Here is a 17,616-nt window from a genome sequence, read left to right as displayed (position 1 = left end):
TAAACAATGACACTGATACAATCTTAAGTTTAAGTAGACAGTACTGATAAACTGACAATTAAGATAGAAAACACTGTTTTGATCATACGTATCAGAATACTATGTTTAAAAGCAAAACTGAATCTTGATGGAAGACTTTGCATTACTGAGTTGCATCACTAGGCATATTGTCTGCTTTAATCATACCTGTGATTGGCTACAATCCCATAAATATTCAGACGATCTAAAGGCAACTCCTCTTCTTCCCATAATCCTGGACACTAGCAGGGCACTGAATACTACATCACTATGCTGCTATCCATTTCTTTTGCTATTCTAATTATATTGTGATCTCTTTTTTCACAAGGGTCAAAAGAGCTATTACAGCATTTAATCAAATAAACCATGTTTTTACTTGTGGGTATTTTATGCAATTTGAAAATGTGACTGGAGTTTAAACAGGGTTGGGATTTAGTCTGTGCTCCGTAAGAATAATCATAATCAACTCTTAAAATACTACATAAAGCAAAAAGACTTAGTCAAGGTATAAAAAGTGTTTAGAGTATATTTTAATATTCCACTAAGTAAAAAAGGAATAGAACTATTGACACCTTACCCTTTTCTTCTGTTCACTCCACTTCAGTTCTTTACCCATGATTTCTACAATTTTTGGCAGTGCTTCATCCGCAGCCTGAACATTCAGGAACCCCAGACGAGTACGGCGTGCAATGACATCTATGGCTGTACAAGCATACTCTTTGACTGCATACTGAACCTGATTAAATGCGACCACGCACAAAATTCACAGTAAGTGCAACACATTTATTTTCAGCTGACAGCAGATATGTATTTTATAACCAGAAATGCAAAAACACATTGGTGCATATTATGTCTTTTCACTACAAAAAATAAATTGGGTTTCCAATTCGACTTGTAATTTAAAGTGTATTTTTTTTAACTCACACATGCTCTGATCTTTGCATCATGGGAATTTTTTAAGTTAATGTGTCAGTAACACAAATATCAATAAAACACCGATCAACTAAAAGACAATTTTTATTGCCTTGGATGCAACCAAATTACTGCTTGGATCACTTGACAAGTTAGATTACTACTATATAAAGCTGTACTGAGAATTGGACAAAAATGTATTTATAATATGCTTTTTTCATTCTACATTACTCAGCCTATTTACATTCAAACATAAGGCACTGTTATCACAAGGATACAGAGAACTAAGAGAACAAAAGGATTAACTGAAGCAGTGTCATCATAATTCATCCAGATACATTAGTGTAGAGGAATTTATTTTTTTTTGCTATTGTGCTTTATTAATGAGTCTTTTAACAATAATGTTCATTTAAATATACTTACTTCACATTCAATGTAAGGAAATTCTGACACAAGCCTCTTTCCCACTATAGGCCATCTTTTTCCAGTAACCTTAGCCATTTTAGCCACATCAAAGGCCTTGTCTCCATATGTAGAAGCAAGATGCTGAGCAACCTATTAATTCAGATATGTTGTGAAAACACGGCATTTCTTATGGTTAATGGAAAACAGTTTAATATTTGCTACAAAGAAACAAGAACGTCTTTTTATACTGTAGTAATTTAATAGAGCTGCATGGACTCTGAAGTTTGATTATAATACAAGAAGTAAACAAACAGTAAGTTATTTTCAATCTTTTGCTATTGTTAGTTCTTTATTAAAGGTCAAGTGCTGTCAGAAAAATCAGTATATTGACCTTTTTATGCATTCTGAAACATCAGAATTATAGATTAAGTATTCCTTGCACACTCTTCCCAAAAAGGATAAAAAAATAAAAAATAAAAACATATTTTTAACAAAAGGAATAAGCAATGATATAAACTGTACTACATACTGAAGATGAAATTATATTTTAAAGACATATCCAATAAAACTAATAATCATGGCAAATTATCTAAGTTTACTGAGGACAAGAAATGTTAACCTAGTGAATTATTTTTTTAATGAAAGGCTTAAAACAATTAACCTGTAAAAAAAAAAGTATGAACGTTATCTTTTGGTAATATCTTTGGCTTTAAACAATTAAATACTAAGCAGTATACTACCACCATGTAAACACTGGACTAATTTTTAAAAGCTACTTGCCTCAATCTCCAAACCATAATCTTGAACCAAGCGAATGTAAGTAGTAGGAGTCCATTCTTTGGCTCCTTCTAACACCAAGCCCACAGTTCTGCTGGGCCCTGCTTTAAGACCATTTGCTTTAATAACTGCATCTATAGTTTCCTCTGCCATAGCCCGATACGTTGTCCATTTTCCACCTAAAAAAGTTTGAATCACAGAAACAAATTATTACAGACCACATTGTATGTATTTTTAATGTCTGCAATTAGTGTCCAACTAAACTAACTGTATAACAGTGTGGCAATACACTTAATTATTATGGTCACTGTGTAAGATATACTGTGTGTACCTTGAACTGTGCTACAACAATCTTGTTTTAACTGTTACCTCTTAAAACAGTTCCAAAACTGACCAAAGTCAGTTTAGAAAAGAAAAATATTTAGTGTGAAGCAATGATTTCAATTAATATTACCAGCAATTGTTACCATTCCACTTTCACTGACGTCAAGAATATGATTTCGACAAATGGACTGAGTATCCTTGGAGTTAGGGTCTGTGACTAATGGACGAATACCACTCCATGCAGCCAGGACATCCCCTCTTCTCACTATAAACCAAAAGGGAAAAAGTCAGTTTAGAGCAATAAAGTATATTTAAGCAATACAACCCATCAGTCAGATCTACAATAAAAAATATCTACGGAGCAATGAACACTAAAAGGCAAAATCAACTCTTAATGCCTAAGTGTATCTATTATGGAATGTAAATACAGCTTTAAACTATAACTTCCAAGCACATTTACCTTTTAATGATTTTTTTTTTCATTTCAAAAAATAAATACTTAAGCATGCATTTAGATACTGTCAGAATGCTACTATGTAAAATTATTTATGAATGATTTTAACACAATATATTATTCTGAAATCATGTAAAAAAAAAAAAAAAGAAAAAAGAAAAAGACGCTGCTGTTGACCCATCACCATGCTGCTACTTTTATCACTATGGAACTGGATGGTTACAGAAGGTCTGGTCTGATTCACAGTATATAGTGCTTTAAATAGCCTTGCTGTGCTCATTACAAGCTGGTAAGCAGGAAACGTGGGTTAATTTTACATAATTGCTCCACTAACTAATGAGGTAAAGGAAAGGGAAAAATATTACTAATTATTTGTCACTATAAATAATACTTTGCTTCATGTACACACTTTTAAGATAAAATACTTTTTATTTTAATAATAATGAAAATATATGACTAGAATAAAAAATATAAATATATATAAAAAATAAGATGTTCTGTGCGTAATTGCAAATATGCTTATCACTTTACTCATTTTTAGACAATAATTCAAATAACAAAATGCTATTAGATTTTACATCATTGTAGATATTAGATATTAAATTAATAATACTGAGGTTTCTTTCTTACACTGTATTGCATTTTAGTATAATTAATCATCAGTTCATTTCCTGATCTCCCCATTTGCATTAAAGCTGGAAGCTGGTGCCTCCATCAACATTGTTATACGCAACACAGAAGCAAACCTTAAACAGGACCATTTTCAAATTTCATTCATTTTCTCTCTCCAGAATAGCCATGCCATCAATGGATAAGTTGTGAATTTATTTTACATTTTATTAGTTCTATAAATTGCATTCCAATGAGTAAATTACAGATCAACTAAATGCATGACTATTCATTGAAAACAGACATAATATCCCCTGTCTTGGCACCGATAATACGGCACACACCTTGTGGTGCGACTTGAACACATTATCAGTATTGTTATGTTACCTGTGGTCATTGGGTGTTTCAGGTCTTTCAACAGGTGGCCAAGCGTGATCAATCCCTACCTTATGTAGTCCATGTCTTCTCTGTAAAATTTGTGATTTTCGTGGTGGCTCGCCTGCTGTGCAGTCCCACAATTCCAAGTAGGTTGAGTGGAAGCCTATAAATCTAACCTCAACGGGCTCACACTGCATCTTCCATTCCCTGAAGCAGCATTTTCCTACAAGCTCCTCAAACTTGTCTCACTTTTTCTCAAAGGCTTCCTCCATCTGGTCTTTCAATGGAACAGTCAATTCCTGCAAGACCACTTGTCTTGTTGTCTCAGACACCAGGTCCATGTCTGTTCTAAGTGTGGTGTCTGCATTGATATCTGGGAATCAGAGCGGCGTCCTTAGGTCATCCATCAGCTGCCAGTCTCATGATATGGAAAGTAGCCCTCCTGGTGGCTTTGGCTGCTTCTGTAGCCTCTGACTAGCCCTTACAAAGGTGATGTACTTCTTCACTGGTTGTTGCTGTTTGCTTTGAGCAATCCCTGTGGTGATGACATCTGCTATGACCCTCAACACCTGATCATGGTGCCATAAATAGTGCCTTTCTCCCAAGATTTTTTGGACACAGTTCAATATATGCTCCAGGGACTCTCTTTGCTGGCACAGGAGGAATACAGACATTTCTGCCAGGCTCCAGCAGAAGATTGTATGGGCTAGGGAGGACATCATGGACCGACTGGATCAAGAACTTGATCCGTAGTGGCTTTGCCTTCCAAAAATTCAACCATGAAATGTTCCAGACTATAGTCTGCTGCCATTGGGTCCATGCCCCCCGCTGCCGCCTTGATAGTATCCTGCTGGTGCGGATGTCTTTCACCCTTAATCAAACATCCTCCAGAACTATCTGCCAACTTTCTTTCCCTTGGGATTGTCAAAGTACAGTCTTGGGTTGCTACAAAATCTTTCACGTCCTGTTGCAAATATTCCCACCAACATTCTGTGCCCCAACCATGCTTCTGCCTGGCCAACTGCCTCCTGTGCCTCCACTTCCTGCAAGTTTTCACTTCAATTCCACTGAGGCAACTCTCGTTCCAATACAGTCTCGATACAGTAGTGCAGAATGCTGAAAGGGCACTGCAGTTTGTTCCTGCTCCTGTACAAGGTGATGCTGCTGAGGCTTCATGATAGGCCCAACCATTTGCGCACGAATTTAGTTGGTTTTCTCTCAAAACCCTTAACGCTGGACAGTGGAACTTCATAAACAAGCAGGGGCCAAAGGAGACATGGTAAATGTGCCTTGAATTACCTGGAGGCCTGACTTGTCCACTGCAGTGATCTATGCCCCAAACTGACTGCTGGTTGCCCTGAATGCTGTTGTGTCCCTCAGGTTACAGACAATGACCTTCCCTAGGCTCTTGACCAGACTCTCTGAGACAGATGGAGTCTGGACACCTCCTAGGGAGAAGCGAAAGTTGTCAGGTCACTTTCTTCTTCCTTACAACCAGTGATGTAGACTTGGCTGGTGTGAAATCCATCTGAGCCCATTTGATGAGTTGTTCGAGGCCTGGAAGGATCAATCTGCAGCCTGGTATGGATGTTGTTATTACAGTCATCCATAAATGTCCTAATGTGGGGCTGACAGACCCCTGATTGGTATATGGGGCCCTTTAAACTCCATGTCCATTGACTTGACCAGCATGGTCATGGCCAAAGCAAGCAGTTTCACTGACATAGCACACCCAGTGATAATACCCTTCTCCAGCCAATGCCAGCAGATGTCAATATTCCGGAGGCAACTCCCAGGGTGAAATAGTTGCAATAGTCTAAAATTAGGTCCGAGATTTTGTCTGGGACATAGTGCTGATCCAGTGTAGTTTCAACCAGATCTTTTGACACTGGCAAGATCCAGAGATCCAGGCATACAACAGGTAGGTTTTCATTGCCTTCACATGTCTACCATATTAACTACATGACCATTCCTGTGTGTTCAATACATCCAGGTACCTTTGGCACTCCTCCCTTCTGTACAGAGATGCATTCCTCAGTAGAAACTCGATCATCAAGTGTCATGCAATAATACTAAAAAATACTTTGTCCTTGACACTGGGGAGTAAGATGATCCTAGATTGCTAGAAGGTACTTCTCCTCAGCTGCACCACAGGAAGGTGAAATGACTTGTTCATTGTCACACAGTGTTAGTAACAAGATTTAAACCTATAACTTCAAGGTTTAAAGACAAAGCCTTAACTCCTACAACATACTGCCTGCATTTACAATCACACCATCAATATTATTATTACTTATTGTTTGTCTGATGCCATTATACAAGGTGATTTACAACATTTAAGAGATACAATTGGTTACATTTCTTCTATGTTTTTTGTAGCAGAAGCAGGTACAGTGTCTGTAACGGGATTTAAAATCAACCTCAGGGTATTTAGTCCAAAGCAGTAACCACTATGCCAAACTTCCTCCAACAAGTTCTAATTAAAACATCTCATTCCCAACTCTGAATCCATTTATCTAGGAGTACAATTTTTGGAAGTAAATAGTAAAGTTTGGAGAGACTTCCATTGTTTCAATGTTCAAGAAAGATTAGGAATGTCATTTATAGTCCCAGACAATGCTGCTAATGCAGGAGATACCTTAAAGCTGAGCTCTTAATCTCAATGTTGCACTTAACAAGAAAAAATATTTATTAAGTACCTTTAAATCATCAAATGTATAACATGTGGAAGGTGCTTGCCATTGAGACTTTTAGAGATGTTTCTATTGGGAATATACTTGAATCCACTGAATAACAGTGCTCCAACCATTCATCAGTAACTTTACTACATACAAGTTGGGGATTTTGCAAAAAAAAAACTGTTTGATATTGTGTTAGTTTAAATCTGCATCACAGGGTTAAATTCCTTGTGAGACTGTTAAAATGGAATTGATAGTGGAGGGAAAAAGTGGGACTTTTGATACAAAGTGAAAAAAAAAGTGTAAAAATTAGCCAATCCACTGATGTTTCATCAAGTCCAATGACTCTGTTCACTGCTTTAATTATGCATTGCAATTTAACTTACCTTCATCATGCATACCTCCTAAAAATGACAAAAAACAAAACTCTCCAAAAGAAAAGCATAGAAGATTTGTAGAATACACTAGTTAAGTGTAAGATTATTCAGTTTCTGTAAGAAACATATCTTTGCTAAAATCTCACAAAACAAGCAACTGGTCATCAACACATATTTTTAAGTATTTGAGACTTGCTTGGCTAATTCTTCCTCTTCTTGAATAAGTGATATTAGTGTCTGATGACAGTCTCTTTCATCATTTCATAATTTCACTCCAGCATTAAATATGTGTGAGAGAGAGAGAGGGGATGGTTAGGAGCAGGCACTGATACAGCGCATTGCAGCACACACCACATGACATACCAATTCAGGATCCCAGATTAGGACCCAAGTGCAGCCATTTGGCGAGTGACACCTCAGCACCACACTAGTTCAGATGGAATGGAAGCAGTGTGAGGTTTTTTATGGTGGCTGGAAAGCCAATTCTGCCACCAATCCCTAGGTTTTTCACTGTAGATCGGAGGCCCTACATGCAGGGCTGGATGCAGATTAACATCATACCCAGGACAAAGCAATTGCAGGTTAAGGGCATTGCTTAAGGGCCCAACAAAGCAAAGTCACTTTGGTGTTTTACGGGATTTGAACCGGCGACCTTCCGATTGCCAGCGCAAATCCCTAGCCTCATAGCCACGTATTTTTAAAAAATTGCACCAGTGCAGAAGGAACACAATATTTACAAAAGTATTACTCAAAGACCAAGCTCTAAATTCACTTGTATACAGGATTTATAACACTTGGGAGAGGACAGAACTTCCAACCTGTTTAACTGCCCATGTAAAACACACCTGAAGTGCTGGAGGCCTAAGAAACAACTGATGGAAAGATGTTGCCATCTGATTTGATGCCTCAGCGCGGACTCTGCCATTGAATGCCCAGGAGAGGGTAGGCAACCAGTTGGGAAAGGTCTCCAGGACTGAGTTTGCATGTGACTTTGTTTTTAAGTTTCTGTTATATTTGACCATGGACTACGTCAGAGATTTATTTATTCCAGGGATACTACTGACTTGAGTTTTTGTTTTAATCTCTTTCAATGTTAACTGACCATAGTTAATTCACAGATACTGTTGGGTTCCATTTATTGTTATGTTAATCCGTTTCTAACTACTTTGTGTCTTTATCTACTCATTATGTTGTTAGTAAAGCTGAAATCGCATTTAACCTGAGAACTTGTCACAGTACTCTGCACCTGCACTGCACTAAATTGGCCTATATGATTGTAAGTCTTAATTCTGTTTTGGAAAGACAGTATCATATGCCTGAAGTTATGTTTTGGGTGGAATTTTATTTTCTCTACTTTCTACAAATATTGCTAAAAATAATAGCTCAGAGTTGAGAACTTGCTGGTATATTGTATTCCTGACTGTTTTTGAGGTTTACCCAGCTCCTCTATAGAGGGCATCGAACTGTGAAATTTGAATATTATTCAAAAATCTCTTGACTCTTTACACTTTGAACTACTTAAAGTATTTGTTAAAAATGTTAATTAATTCTTTGTGCTTCATATTTTTATTTCCTGTATTTGTTGAGATATGAGCTTATTTGCCATTTCTCCATGTTCATAACATTGATTGTGTGAGTTTCTTTTCCAGTCAACATTTTGAATTCTGATTGAACAGTCAACTTTTTCCAAGAGAGATCCTCATTTGATGATACAGCAATTTTTTAATTAATTCTGAAGACCTCCATGACCATTTTGGATGCGACAGAGACAAACAAGATAATTTAACCTCTTTAAATTGTATCCTGTATTACAAAGTGTTCCCACAGAAACTCTGGAAGAGGCTCTCTAAAAACACACCAAATTGTGGGAAAATAGAATCATTTGCAAGAAGCAATTGATTCGATCACCAGTAATAATTTGAGTTTGTACACCATGATCAGAGATGACAATGGTATCATATTTGGAATATTTAATATTAGGATAATAAATTACTGAAACAAAAGCAGTTGATTCCTGAGTAATTAAAATGTACTGATAAAAAGAAACTTCTCTCGAATTTGGGTAAAAAATGTTCATGGGTCAGACAGTTTGTGATCCGTAATAAAGTCTGTGATTGCTGCTTCAGTTTTAGAGATAATAGTTGTGATAATCATGGTCATATCTAAGTCTGAATTTATTACACATTTAATATCTCCCACCAATATAAGTTTACGAGTACTAATTCTGGGAGCTAATGAGAATATCTTAAGCTTATATTCTTTGTTGTCTATTTTCAGTGTGCATATGTTAGTCAGACTTATCATTACCTGATTCCGTAATTCTTCTTTTTCACCATACTTATTTTCCCTGATTACCTTATCTTTGTATTAATGTAATGGAGGTCTAAATAGAGACTTTCATACTAATGTGCACTTTCTAGGGAATTATTTATTCTTTGTCTCACTTTAACATGACAGACATTTGACTACTTGATATATATGCTGTGTGCAAACTGCTGAACATTGAATCAGTTTATCAAATGATTCAAGTGTAGCTTGTAATTTTTCCAGAAATTTTTGTTTCAGTCAAGCAGAGTATTTCAGACATAGAAATATCAGAAGTTTCCTTTACTACCTTGAAATGTCTTGATGCACAAAACTGCATTCATCCTATTCAAATATTAGATCTGAAAATAGATGTATGCATATAAAAATGAGAAAAAAAAATCTCTGGATTTTGTAAAACATTTAAAAGCAAATCTTTGTCTTGTTGGGAAAACCCTTGGAAAAATTTGTCAATTAATTATATTTAAGCACCATAACTCTTACTCTTATAATATCTCAACATAAGATCATGAACACACTTCTTAAAAGTAACCAGTTACTCTCATTAATTTAATCAGGTTGCCAAGTAAACACTGAATTTATCATTTTGATGTGTTTTTATAATTTGTCGCTGAGAATTAATAATATAAATGCAGACTTGTGCCAAGATCTCATCCACCTTAACAAAAATGGAGGCACTATTTAGTATTGCATATTTAAAAATGGGGAAGAGTACAGTTCTCATACAGCAGATGAAAACCTTTTTGGACAAGGAGCACACTAAAGTGGTCAGTATGTAAAACTGGAATTTTTACTATTATCATTATTATTAATTGTTTCTGGCACTATCATTAGGAAAACAACATACAAACTCAGTCTGAAACTCCTTTAAGTTATTTCATCACTGGAAATTATAGCTATTTATGCATTGATAACACAATCGGCATATTTCTTCAATTACATACTACTGTATTCCTCTTGCCCTGCAATGCTGGTGTCCTGATGTTGTTTCTGCCTTGAGCCCTATGACAAAAATCGGCAAAGCATTTATCCAAATATCAGTTTTCTAACCCATTTAACCAAATTAGGCTCAAAGGTACTCAGAGTGTGGCCAGGCAGTACTGAGTGCATGGCAACAATCAACCTTGGAAAGGGTACAAGTTCATCCCATATATACTTTTGGAATGTAGCAGGAAATCTACACAGACACGGAGAAAATGTACAAACTCCATACAACTGACTTGCATGTTAACATAGAAATGTGCAAAACTGGGGAATACATGGGGAAAAAGAACATCAATTATAAATACCAAACTGTCCTAAAGGAATCAACCTCGAGAAGAATTTAGGGGCTCATGTTGACACACTACTTTCATCATTAAAGCAATGCGCAGAAGCTATTAAAAAGGCAATAAAATGTTAGGTTATTGTGTAACATCGTCAAGTTAAGTCAAGTTGGGGAGCATGCACTGGTACAGTGTGTTGCCGCACCCACTACACAACGAAACAACTCGTGATTGCAGTTTGCAACCCCCCCAAGCAGACACGTGGTTTAGTCCCACCATCTGGAAATGACCCTCTATCTGCCGCAGCCAGGTGTTACGTGGGCGACCCTTGGCCTGATCCAGTCACTCAGGTCCCCAACAATGAGGATCTTACAAGCTGGATCACCCTTGGGGAAACGCGCCACATGGCCATAGTGCCGTAACTGACGCTCCCTCACAATGCAGGCATAATGCATGTGCCTCATTCGGGACTCCATGAGCATTCAACACAAAGTGAAACCAATAATACCCAAGGATTTTCCGGAGAGACACAGTACCAAAGGAGTCTAGTCTTCATCTCAGGTCACTGGATTGCATCCATGTCTCGCAACCATATAGAAGACAGAAAGCACCAGGGCTCTAAAGACTTGGACCTTGATCCTTTTGCATAGATATCGGGAGCACCACACACCCCTTTCCAGCAACCTCATGATCCCACATGCTCTGCAATTGTCTACTGACTTCATGAGTCACCAGAGACATGAATGTCACTACCAAGGTAAGTAAATCTCTCAACAAGGTCAACACTCTCACCACAAACAGACACACTACTAATGGCTGTGCCCAAGAGGTCATTAAAGGCCTGGATCTTGGTTTTTATCCAGGACACTTGCAAGCCCAGACACTCAGACTCCTCGCACAGTCTCTCAAGTGGCCCGATCAGAGCCTCCAATGACTCCGCGAAGATCACAGCATTGTCAGCAAAGTCAAGATCTGTGAACCTTTCTTCATCAACAGATGCCCCACAGCCACTGGACCCCATGACCTTGCCCAACACCCAGTCCATACAAGCACTGAACAGAGTAGGAGCAAGAACACACCCATGACGAACCCCAGAATCAACTGGGGAAAATGCAGAGGTCCTGCCTCCACTCTGCACCGCACTCAGAGTACCAGTGTACAGGCCGGCCATGATATCAAGCAGTCTCGAGGGGATCCTGTGAATCAAGGACCTTACCCAGTACCGAAAGCAGTGTTATCTTCCTGTTGTTGCTGCAATCCAAGCGATCACCCTTCCCTTTCCAGATAGGGACGACGAGTCCCGTTTTCCAGTCAGTTGGAATGATGCCAGTCTCCCAAATTTAAGCAAAGATTGCTTGCGATGCCAGCAGGACAGCCTTACCACCAGCCTGGAGAAGTTCACCCCGGATACCACAGATCCCTGCAGCCTAACATTCCCACACCAAAACCCCACCCCAGACTCAGCTGGTTCACCACCTGTGCAATCTCGGTGAGATTGGGTGGTTCACAGCTAATTGGAGGATCAGCCTCAAGAACCATGGACCCAGAGATATCCAATGTCCTAGCCGGAGGATTAGCTTTGTAACATCAGTTGAATATAAATCAAGGGACACTATGCTTAAGGCTCTATAATGCACTAGTGAGACGGCATCTGGAGTATAGTGTGCAGTTCTGGACACCAAGCTGCAAGAAATGCACAGCAGCAGTTCCATTTGGTTTCCCTGAGGTCAAATACCATAAAGTAGCAACAAATATTTTTGGTTGTAGTAATGCTCACACCACTTTTATTAGAACTCGTGTAACAAGGAACTGAAAGACCATGACATCCAGGAACAGAGACACACTTCTCACCCCAAGTAAGTCACAAGGTCTCACTTGAACCCTGGGTCTATCTTCTCCAGTTAGCCAGCAACTTTTACTGCGAGGCTCTTTCAGCCTTTTAGTATTTGAGCAGGTAAGAATCCACCAAGGTATCTTGTACATACACACAGTATCTTGTGCGTACAACATATGGGGATATTATTTGGACAAAATGTAACTTGTGGTCTCAATATATCACTTATGCTCATAAAAGCTTGTTAGTACAAGATTAAAAATACATAATTTTTGGGAAAAACAGGAGATTCACATAAGATATCTTAAAAAGAGGAAAAAAACACCTGAAGGCAAATTCTTGAAAGCAGAGATCTCTTTATGTGCTGGCAGGCACAAAAGACACTGCATCATATAGTGTTCAAAAATTATTGGAGGGAAAATGCACATTCAATTTCCTTGCCTTAACACTGAGCAGGAAACATGGAAATGATCTACCAAATGAGCAGAGCAAGGCGCGCTATTTGCTTTTTATTTTTGAATGATACTGTATTTCGCATTCTGTTGTCCATATTCTAAAGTCTGAGCAACAATGAACTATAACCTAGGTTGCCAACATACCTGATTGATCTCCATTATGAATTTATAATACAGTAGTTTGGTCTATGTAACAAGTAACCAGGACTTGATGGAAAATTTAACAAAAAGGTATGCTATTTGACTTAAAAATGTAGTGGAGTGAAAGTAAAAGTAGCTCTAAATGAAATATACTCAAGTAAAGTGCAAATAGCTAATAAATATACTTAAGAAAAGTAAGTAGTTGTACTTCATTATTTTAGGCCCCTGCCTTTAACCAAAACATACTGAGAAAAGGTACAAAAGCAAGCTAAAGAACACATATGCAATCTAATGCCACAGAAGTGTTAATTTAAGGGTGGTTGTCACATCTAAAATGTTTTTTTGTACTTAATTTTGACATATTTGACAGTGTTTTTAATAACTGAATAAACATGTATTTTTTTCTCATGATTTCACCATGGTGCCATTTTGTTTTAATGCTTTTGATAGTGGCACAACCATGTTGGAGTTTAAAGACCCCACCACAAATTGTTCCAAACTAAGTTGAAAATAATTAACAATAACTGACAAAGGGAGCAGCAACAAAACAATAAAGAAAAAAGGGTGCAGCAATGGACAAGACTCTAACAAAACCATGGCATATACCTCGAATATGAAAACAAGCTTAAGAATACAAGAAAGCTTTGGCAAGATCCCAAGCCACTTCTTTTAGTGTCACTACTTGTTAAGTTCTTCCATTCATCAAGAATTTTCTCTGTAACAGCTGACGTCTCATCTTTGCACACTTCCTTGCTTTATAATTTTAAACAGTTCTATCATGTTATTTCTAAATATTTGTTTGCTTCACCCGATTTTTTTTTCAGTTGTTCCTCGTATCTTACAGCCAGTAATCATGGAATTTGTTTAGTAGATTGTTTAACTACCACAAATATTTCTATGACTTTCTTGAAATATTATAATTATCAAAACTACACTCAGTAGTTTAGATATGCACCTCAAAGTGCATTCTGCAATTTAAGCATAACCATTCTTCATTTACTAAAAAAAAAGTATATATAAATACATCATAATGACTGCTACAGTACATGGAATTAGGGGATTTTAAAGCCTGAAGTACAGCCAAAGTCCAATGACAACATCAGTCCAGATGTTTATGTGCCAAGGTTGTTATAATTACTGTAGTTATAATTTAAAAAAAGATTAATTTAAATCAATACCTACTGTAGAACCAACTGATTTCCAATAATACAAAAACAATACTGGTCAAGTGCTTCAATATCAATAGTAATTAATTCTAACAGAAAATCAAAGCATGCTGCAAAACAATTTGCTTTAGCATGAGGAGTTTTGCATCAGCGCCCTGTAATTCAAAAGAGAGCTTAAACTGAACATACTAGAAGTTAGGAAACTGTTTTTTAAAGGGCGTACAGCGATTTACAAACTCTAAAGAACTGATGCAGGAGCAATAACTTCAAATGATACACCTTAGTGTATGCTGAAATCACACATGCAATGTAATAAAAATAGAGAAAATGCTATAAGTCACAAGACGATTACAGTATCAGCTAAAACTCTCTTTTAACAATTTATGTGTAAAAAATAAGCTATACCAACTTAAGATATATTTTAGCTACTGATCAAAAAAAACAAGTCTCAAATGTATGTCCTTAATAAAACAGCTAAACACAGGGTATCCAAGCTCATCACCTATGAACAACAGGACCTGTCACTGGTGATGTGACTTTTGAGAAGTGTGCTCCAGTGTTACACAGCTAAAGCTTGCATGCTTGACAGCCAATTAAATGCAATCCAAGATGTTGCATCTGCTATTCTGTATCTAGTGCCACTGTACTAGTTCGTAGTGATTCCTTCACTTTCTCTGGAAAAATGTTGCAGAATTGTATCTTCAAAGAGTGCAGTTAGATAAAAAACAACAACAAAAAAACATTTTTTTAAGAAAAGATCAATTATTACAAGAAAAACTAACTTTCATTTCAATAATTCTTGCATTCTTTGTTTTAATAAAAAAATATTATGGCATGAATTAAATGATTTACAGAATAGAAGAATTTATTATCTGACATCCACAAAATGTAATCTTTATTAAATATATATCAGTAGTTTGGAGTTTATCAGTGCATATAGACATTTTGTCAAAAATTTGAAGCTTTTGTGTTGGAAGATGAAAGAAAAAATACAGATCCATAAATAAAAATAAGTGATGAATATTTATTAAAACATACACTTATATTTAAAGTATAACTTTGGCAGCTATAGCTGACTGGAGGGTCTATACACTTAATATATCCAATATCATAAACTGATGTACAATTCATGTGTTCATAATAATAAAATGAAAGTTCAGTATCTAGACATAAAACTGTAAACTATTTTAACACGGTTATCATCTGATACTAGTTAAACATTACCCTGTAAACAAAAAACAAAAAAAGTTAAATATGGTGTTGCCTATACAGTATGAATCATATCAATCTTTTGGAAAGATCTTAAAAGTAAGAAAAAAAATGTAAAAATGAAAGATTATTGGTGCACATTAATTATCTTATCAGATGATTTCTCATTCCAATAATAACATTTTTTAAAACCTTCCAAGTTTACTCACATATACTCTTTAAATTTGTCTGTTGGGTATATTATGCCATATGTTTTATAAAAGTAGTACAGTGAAATGACAATACCTTTTTATGAAAGTGCATACATCTAAGCAACTGTATTTATAATTTTCCCTCTAATAATGTGCATTAGTCTTTAAAGGTCTTTTCTCCAAAAGTTTTGTTTAATGGCATAAGAAGACTTTACAAAACAATATCTGGCTATTATTATATTCAGATATGCAATCTAGGCCTTTGGCAATAGACAGAATAACTATACATTCTGGCCATTTTTCCCAAATGTGTTATCACCCTTTTAGAAGATCCAAAACATCATATTTTGATACTTTAAGTTTTGTTACTTTACCTATTGTATGAATTCTGTCATTAAGTCTAATATATTAATAATGAAGAAGTGCCAACTGATGATTGGCACTGTCAGCAACAGAAGGGTGGGAAGATAAAGGAGCATAGTAAAATGTATGTGTATAGTAAGTTGATCAAAAATAATAATTGAAAGGACACGCATGTAGATGAAGGACAGTAGAGGATTATAGGTATTGCTTTAAGAGTCCTCCAGTCTGATAGGTGGTAACAGGAAACATCATTACACTGTGCATGCACACCATTAATGTATTAAGGTGGAAAAGCTACCTGTGTATTTACCAGCAATTTAAAATGGGCTTAGGCCTCAGAACTTTGGGGAATCCAGAGGCCAGTACATGGAGCCAAAGGAAAATGGCTGCAGGTGTTTTGGAGAGTACTGCCAATTCAAGAATTTCTTTCATTGATAACCCTTGGTTTCAATTCTGGGTTGAGGGTTGGCTCAAGAACACCTCCATGAGCCAGTGTGTTAACCACTACACCTCTATACTGGTCATTCAATGGAATGTTATGCAATGCGCAACAATGGTGAGCAAACTGTAGAAATGAGTTATTCAAATTGATTTGTTTTTGTTATTTAATATTTAGTTAACTATGAAGAGAACCAGTAAGTAAATAAGGTCACTGATAGGTTAAATAATAAAGGTTCCTTTAAATGAATGCTTGAAACAAAATAAATTAAAAAAATAAAAGAAGAAAGAAATTCAAACAGGAATTATATCACATAAGCAGATCATAAAGATTATTAGGCAAACTAATAAAGATAAATAATGTTTAGTAAAGGAGAAATTGTCTGATTATATGCATTTATTGTGTATAGAATACAGTCACCAGTTTATAAGAATGAGTATTGCATGTTTGGGCTTAAAACATAACTTACCTCTTCTTCCTTCTTCTTGTAATAGGTTCTTAGAGATGCAAAATAATTTGAAAGGTGCTATATAAATAAGATGATGATAACTATTATCATTATCTATGCTATATACTGTATGTCACATGGCTTTTTTTATCAAAGGTGACAATAATTCCTGATCCACTTTATCTCTTAAGTTAATTTTAATTTATAAGTATTTGTTATAGGTACAATATAAAGAAAATTACTAAAATCTGGAAACTGCTCAGCACAAATATGCCTAGACTAAAATGCTAGTAAGTAGGTTTAATACAGTATGTACTGTATTTAGACAAATATTTTACAAGATATTCAAATATATGAAATTATATATATATATTATTATTATACTATATATATAAATAAAATCTAACGTCCATCTGTATGTCTGTCCGCTTTTCACAAGAGAACCACTTGAAAGGATTTTTTTCTATTTGCTTGAACATTCTGGTTGATTTTGTGACTTCCCTCTTTGCATTATGTATCATAGCTTACTTGCGGTACCAATTTATTTACACGCAGTGGGCCGAAGAGAGGCAGGCAGGGCGCTCCTCATTCATGGGCCAGCCTTGGGTGTCCCTTACCTCTGCTTAGCTAGCAAAAGAGAGAACTACTTTTTCTATAATTTGATTGAACATTCTGGTTGATTTTGTGACTTCTGTCATCATGCTAAGAATCATAGTTCATGTGATGTCAGGAGTAGGGAGCCGGGTAGGGCCCTCCTCACTGTCCTGTTTCACTATTACGCAGGCGGAGCCATGGGGGAGTAATTTCATGTGAGGAGCAGTCTCAATTTCCTGGGCTGACTTTTTTGA

General features: G+C 36.3%; 1 protein-coding gene across 1 annotated transcript in view; it reads right to left on the bottom strand.

The window, feature by feature from the left end:
• Positions 1 to 17,616, bottom strand: part of gpd2 (glycerol-3-phosphate dehydrogenase 2 (mitochondrial)) — a 165,341-nt gene that overhangs the window by 25,555 nt on the left and 122,170 nt on the right. The window contains exons 10-13 of the mRNA XM_039757438.1: positions 2,567 to 2,701; positions 2,116 to 2,291; positions 1,354 to 1,485; positions 596 to 754 (exon numbers count right to left, since the gene is read on the bottom strand). Of these exons, the coding sequence (XP_039613372.1) occupies positions 596 to 754; positions 1,354 to 1,485; positions 2,116 to 2,291; positions 2,567 to 2,701 (602 nt within the window). The remainder of the gene's footprint in view (positions 1 to 595; positions 755 to 1,353; positions 1,486 to 2,115; positions 2,292 to 2,566; positions 2,702 to 17,616) is intronic.

This window comes from Polypterus senegalus, chromosome 6, assembly GCF_016835505.1.
Source record: "Polypterus senegalus isolate Bchr_013 chromosome 6, ASM1683550v1, whole genome shotgun sequence".
Taxonomy (NCBI): Eukaryota; Metazoa; Chordata; class Cladistia; order Polypteriformes; family Polypteridae; genus Polypterus; species Polypterus senegalus.
This window is presented reverse-complemented; position numbering and strand designations above follow the sequence as displayed.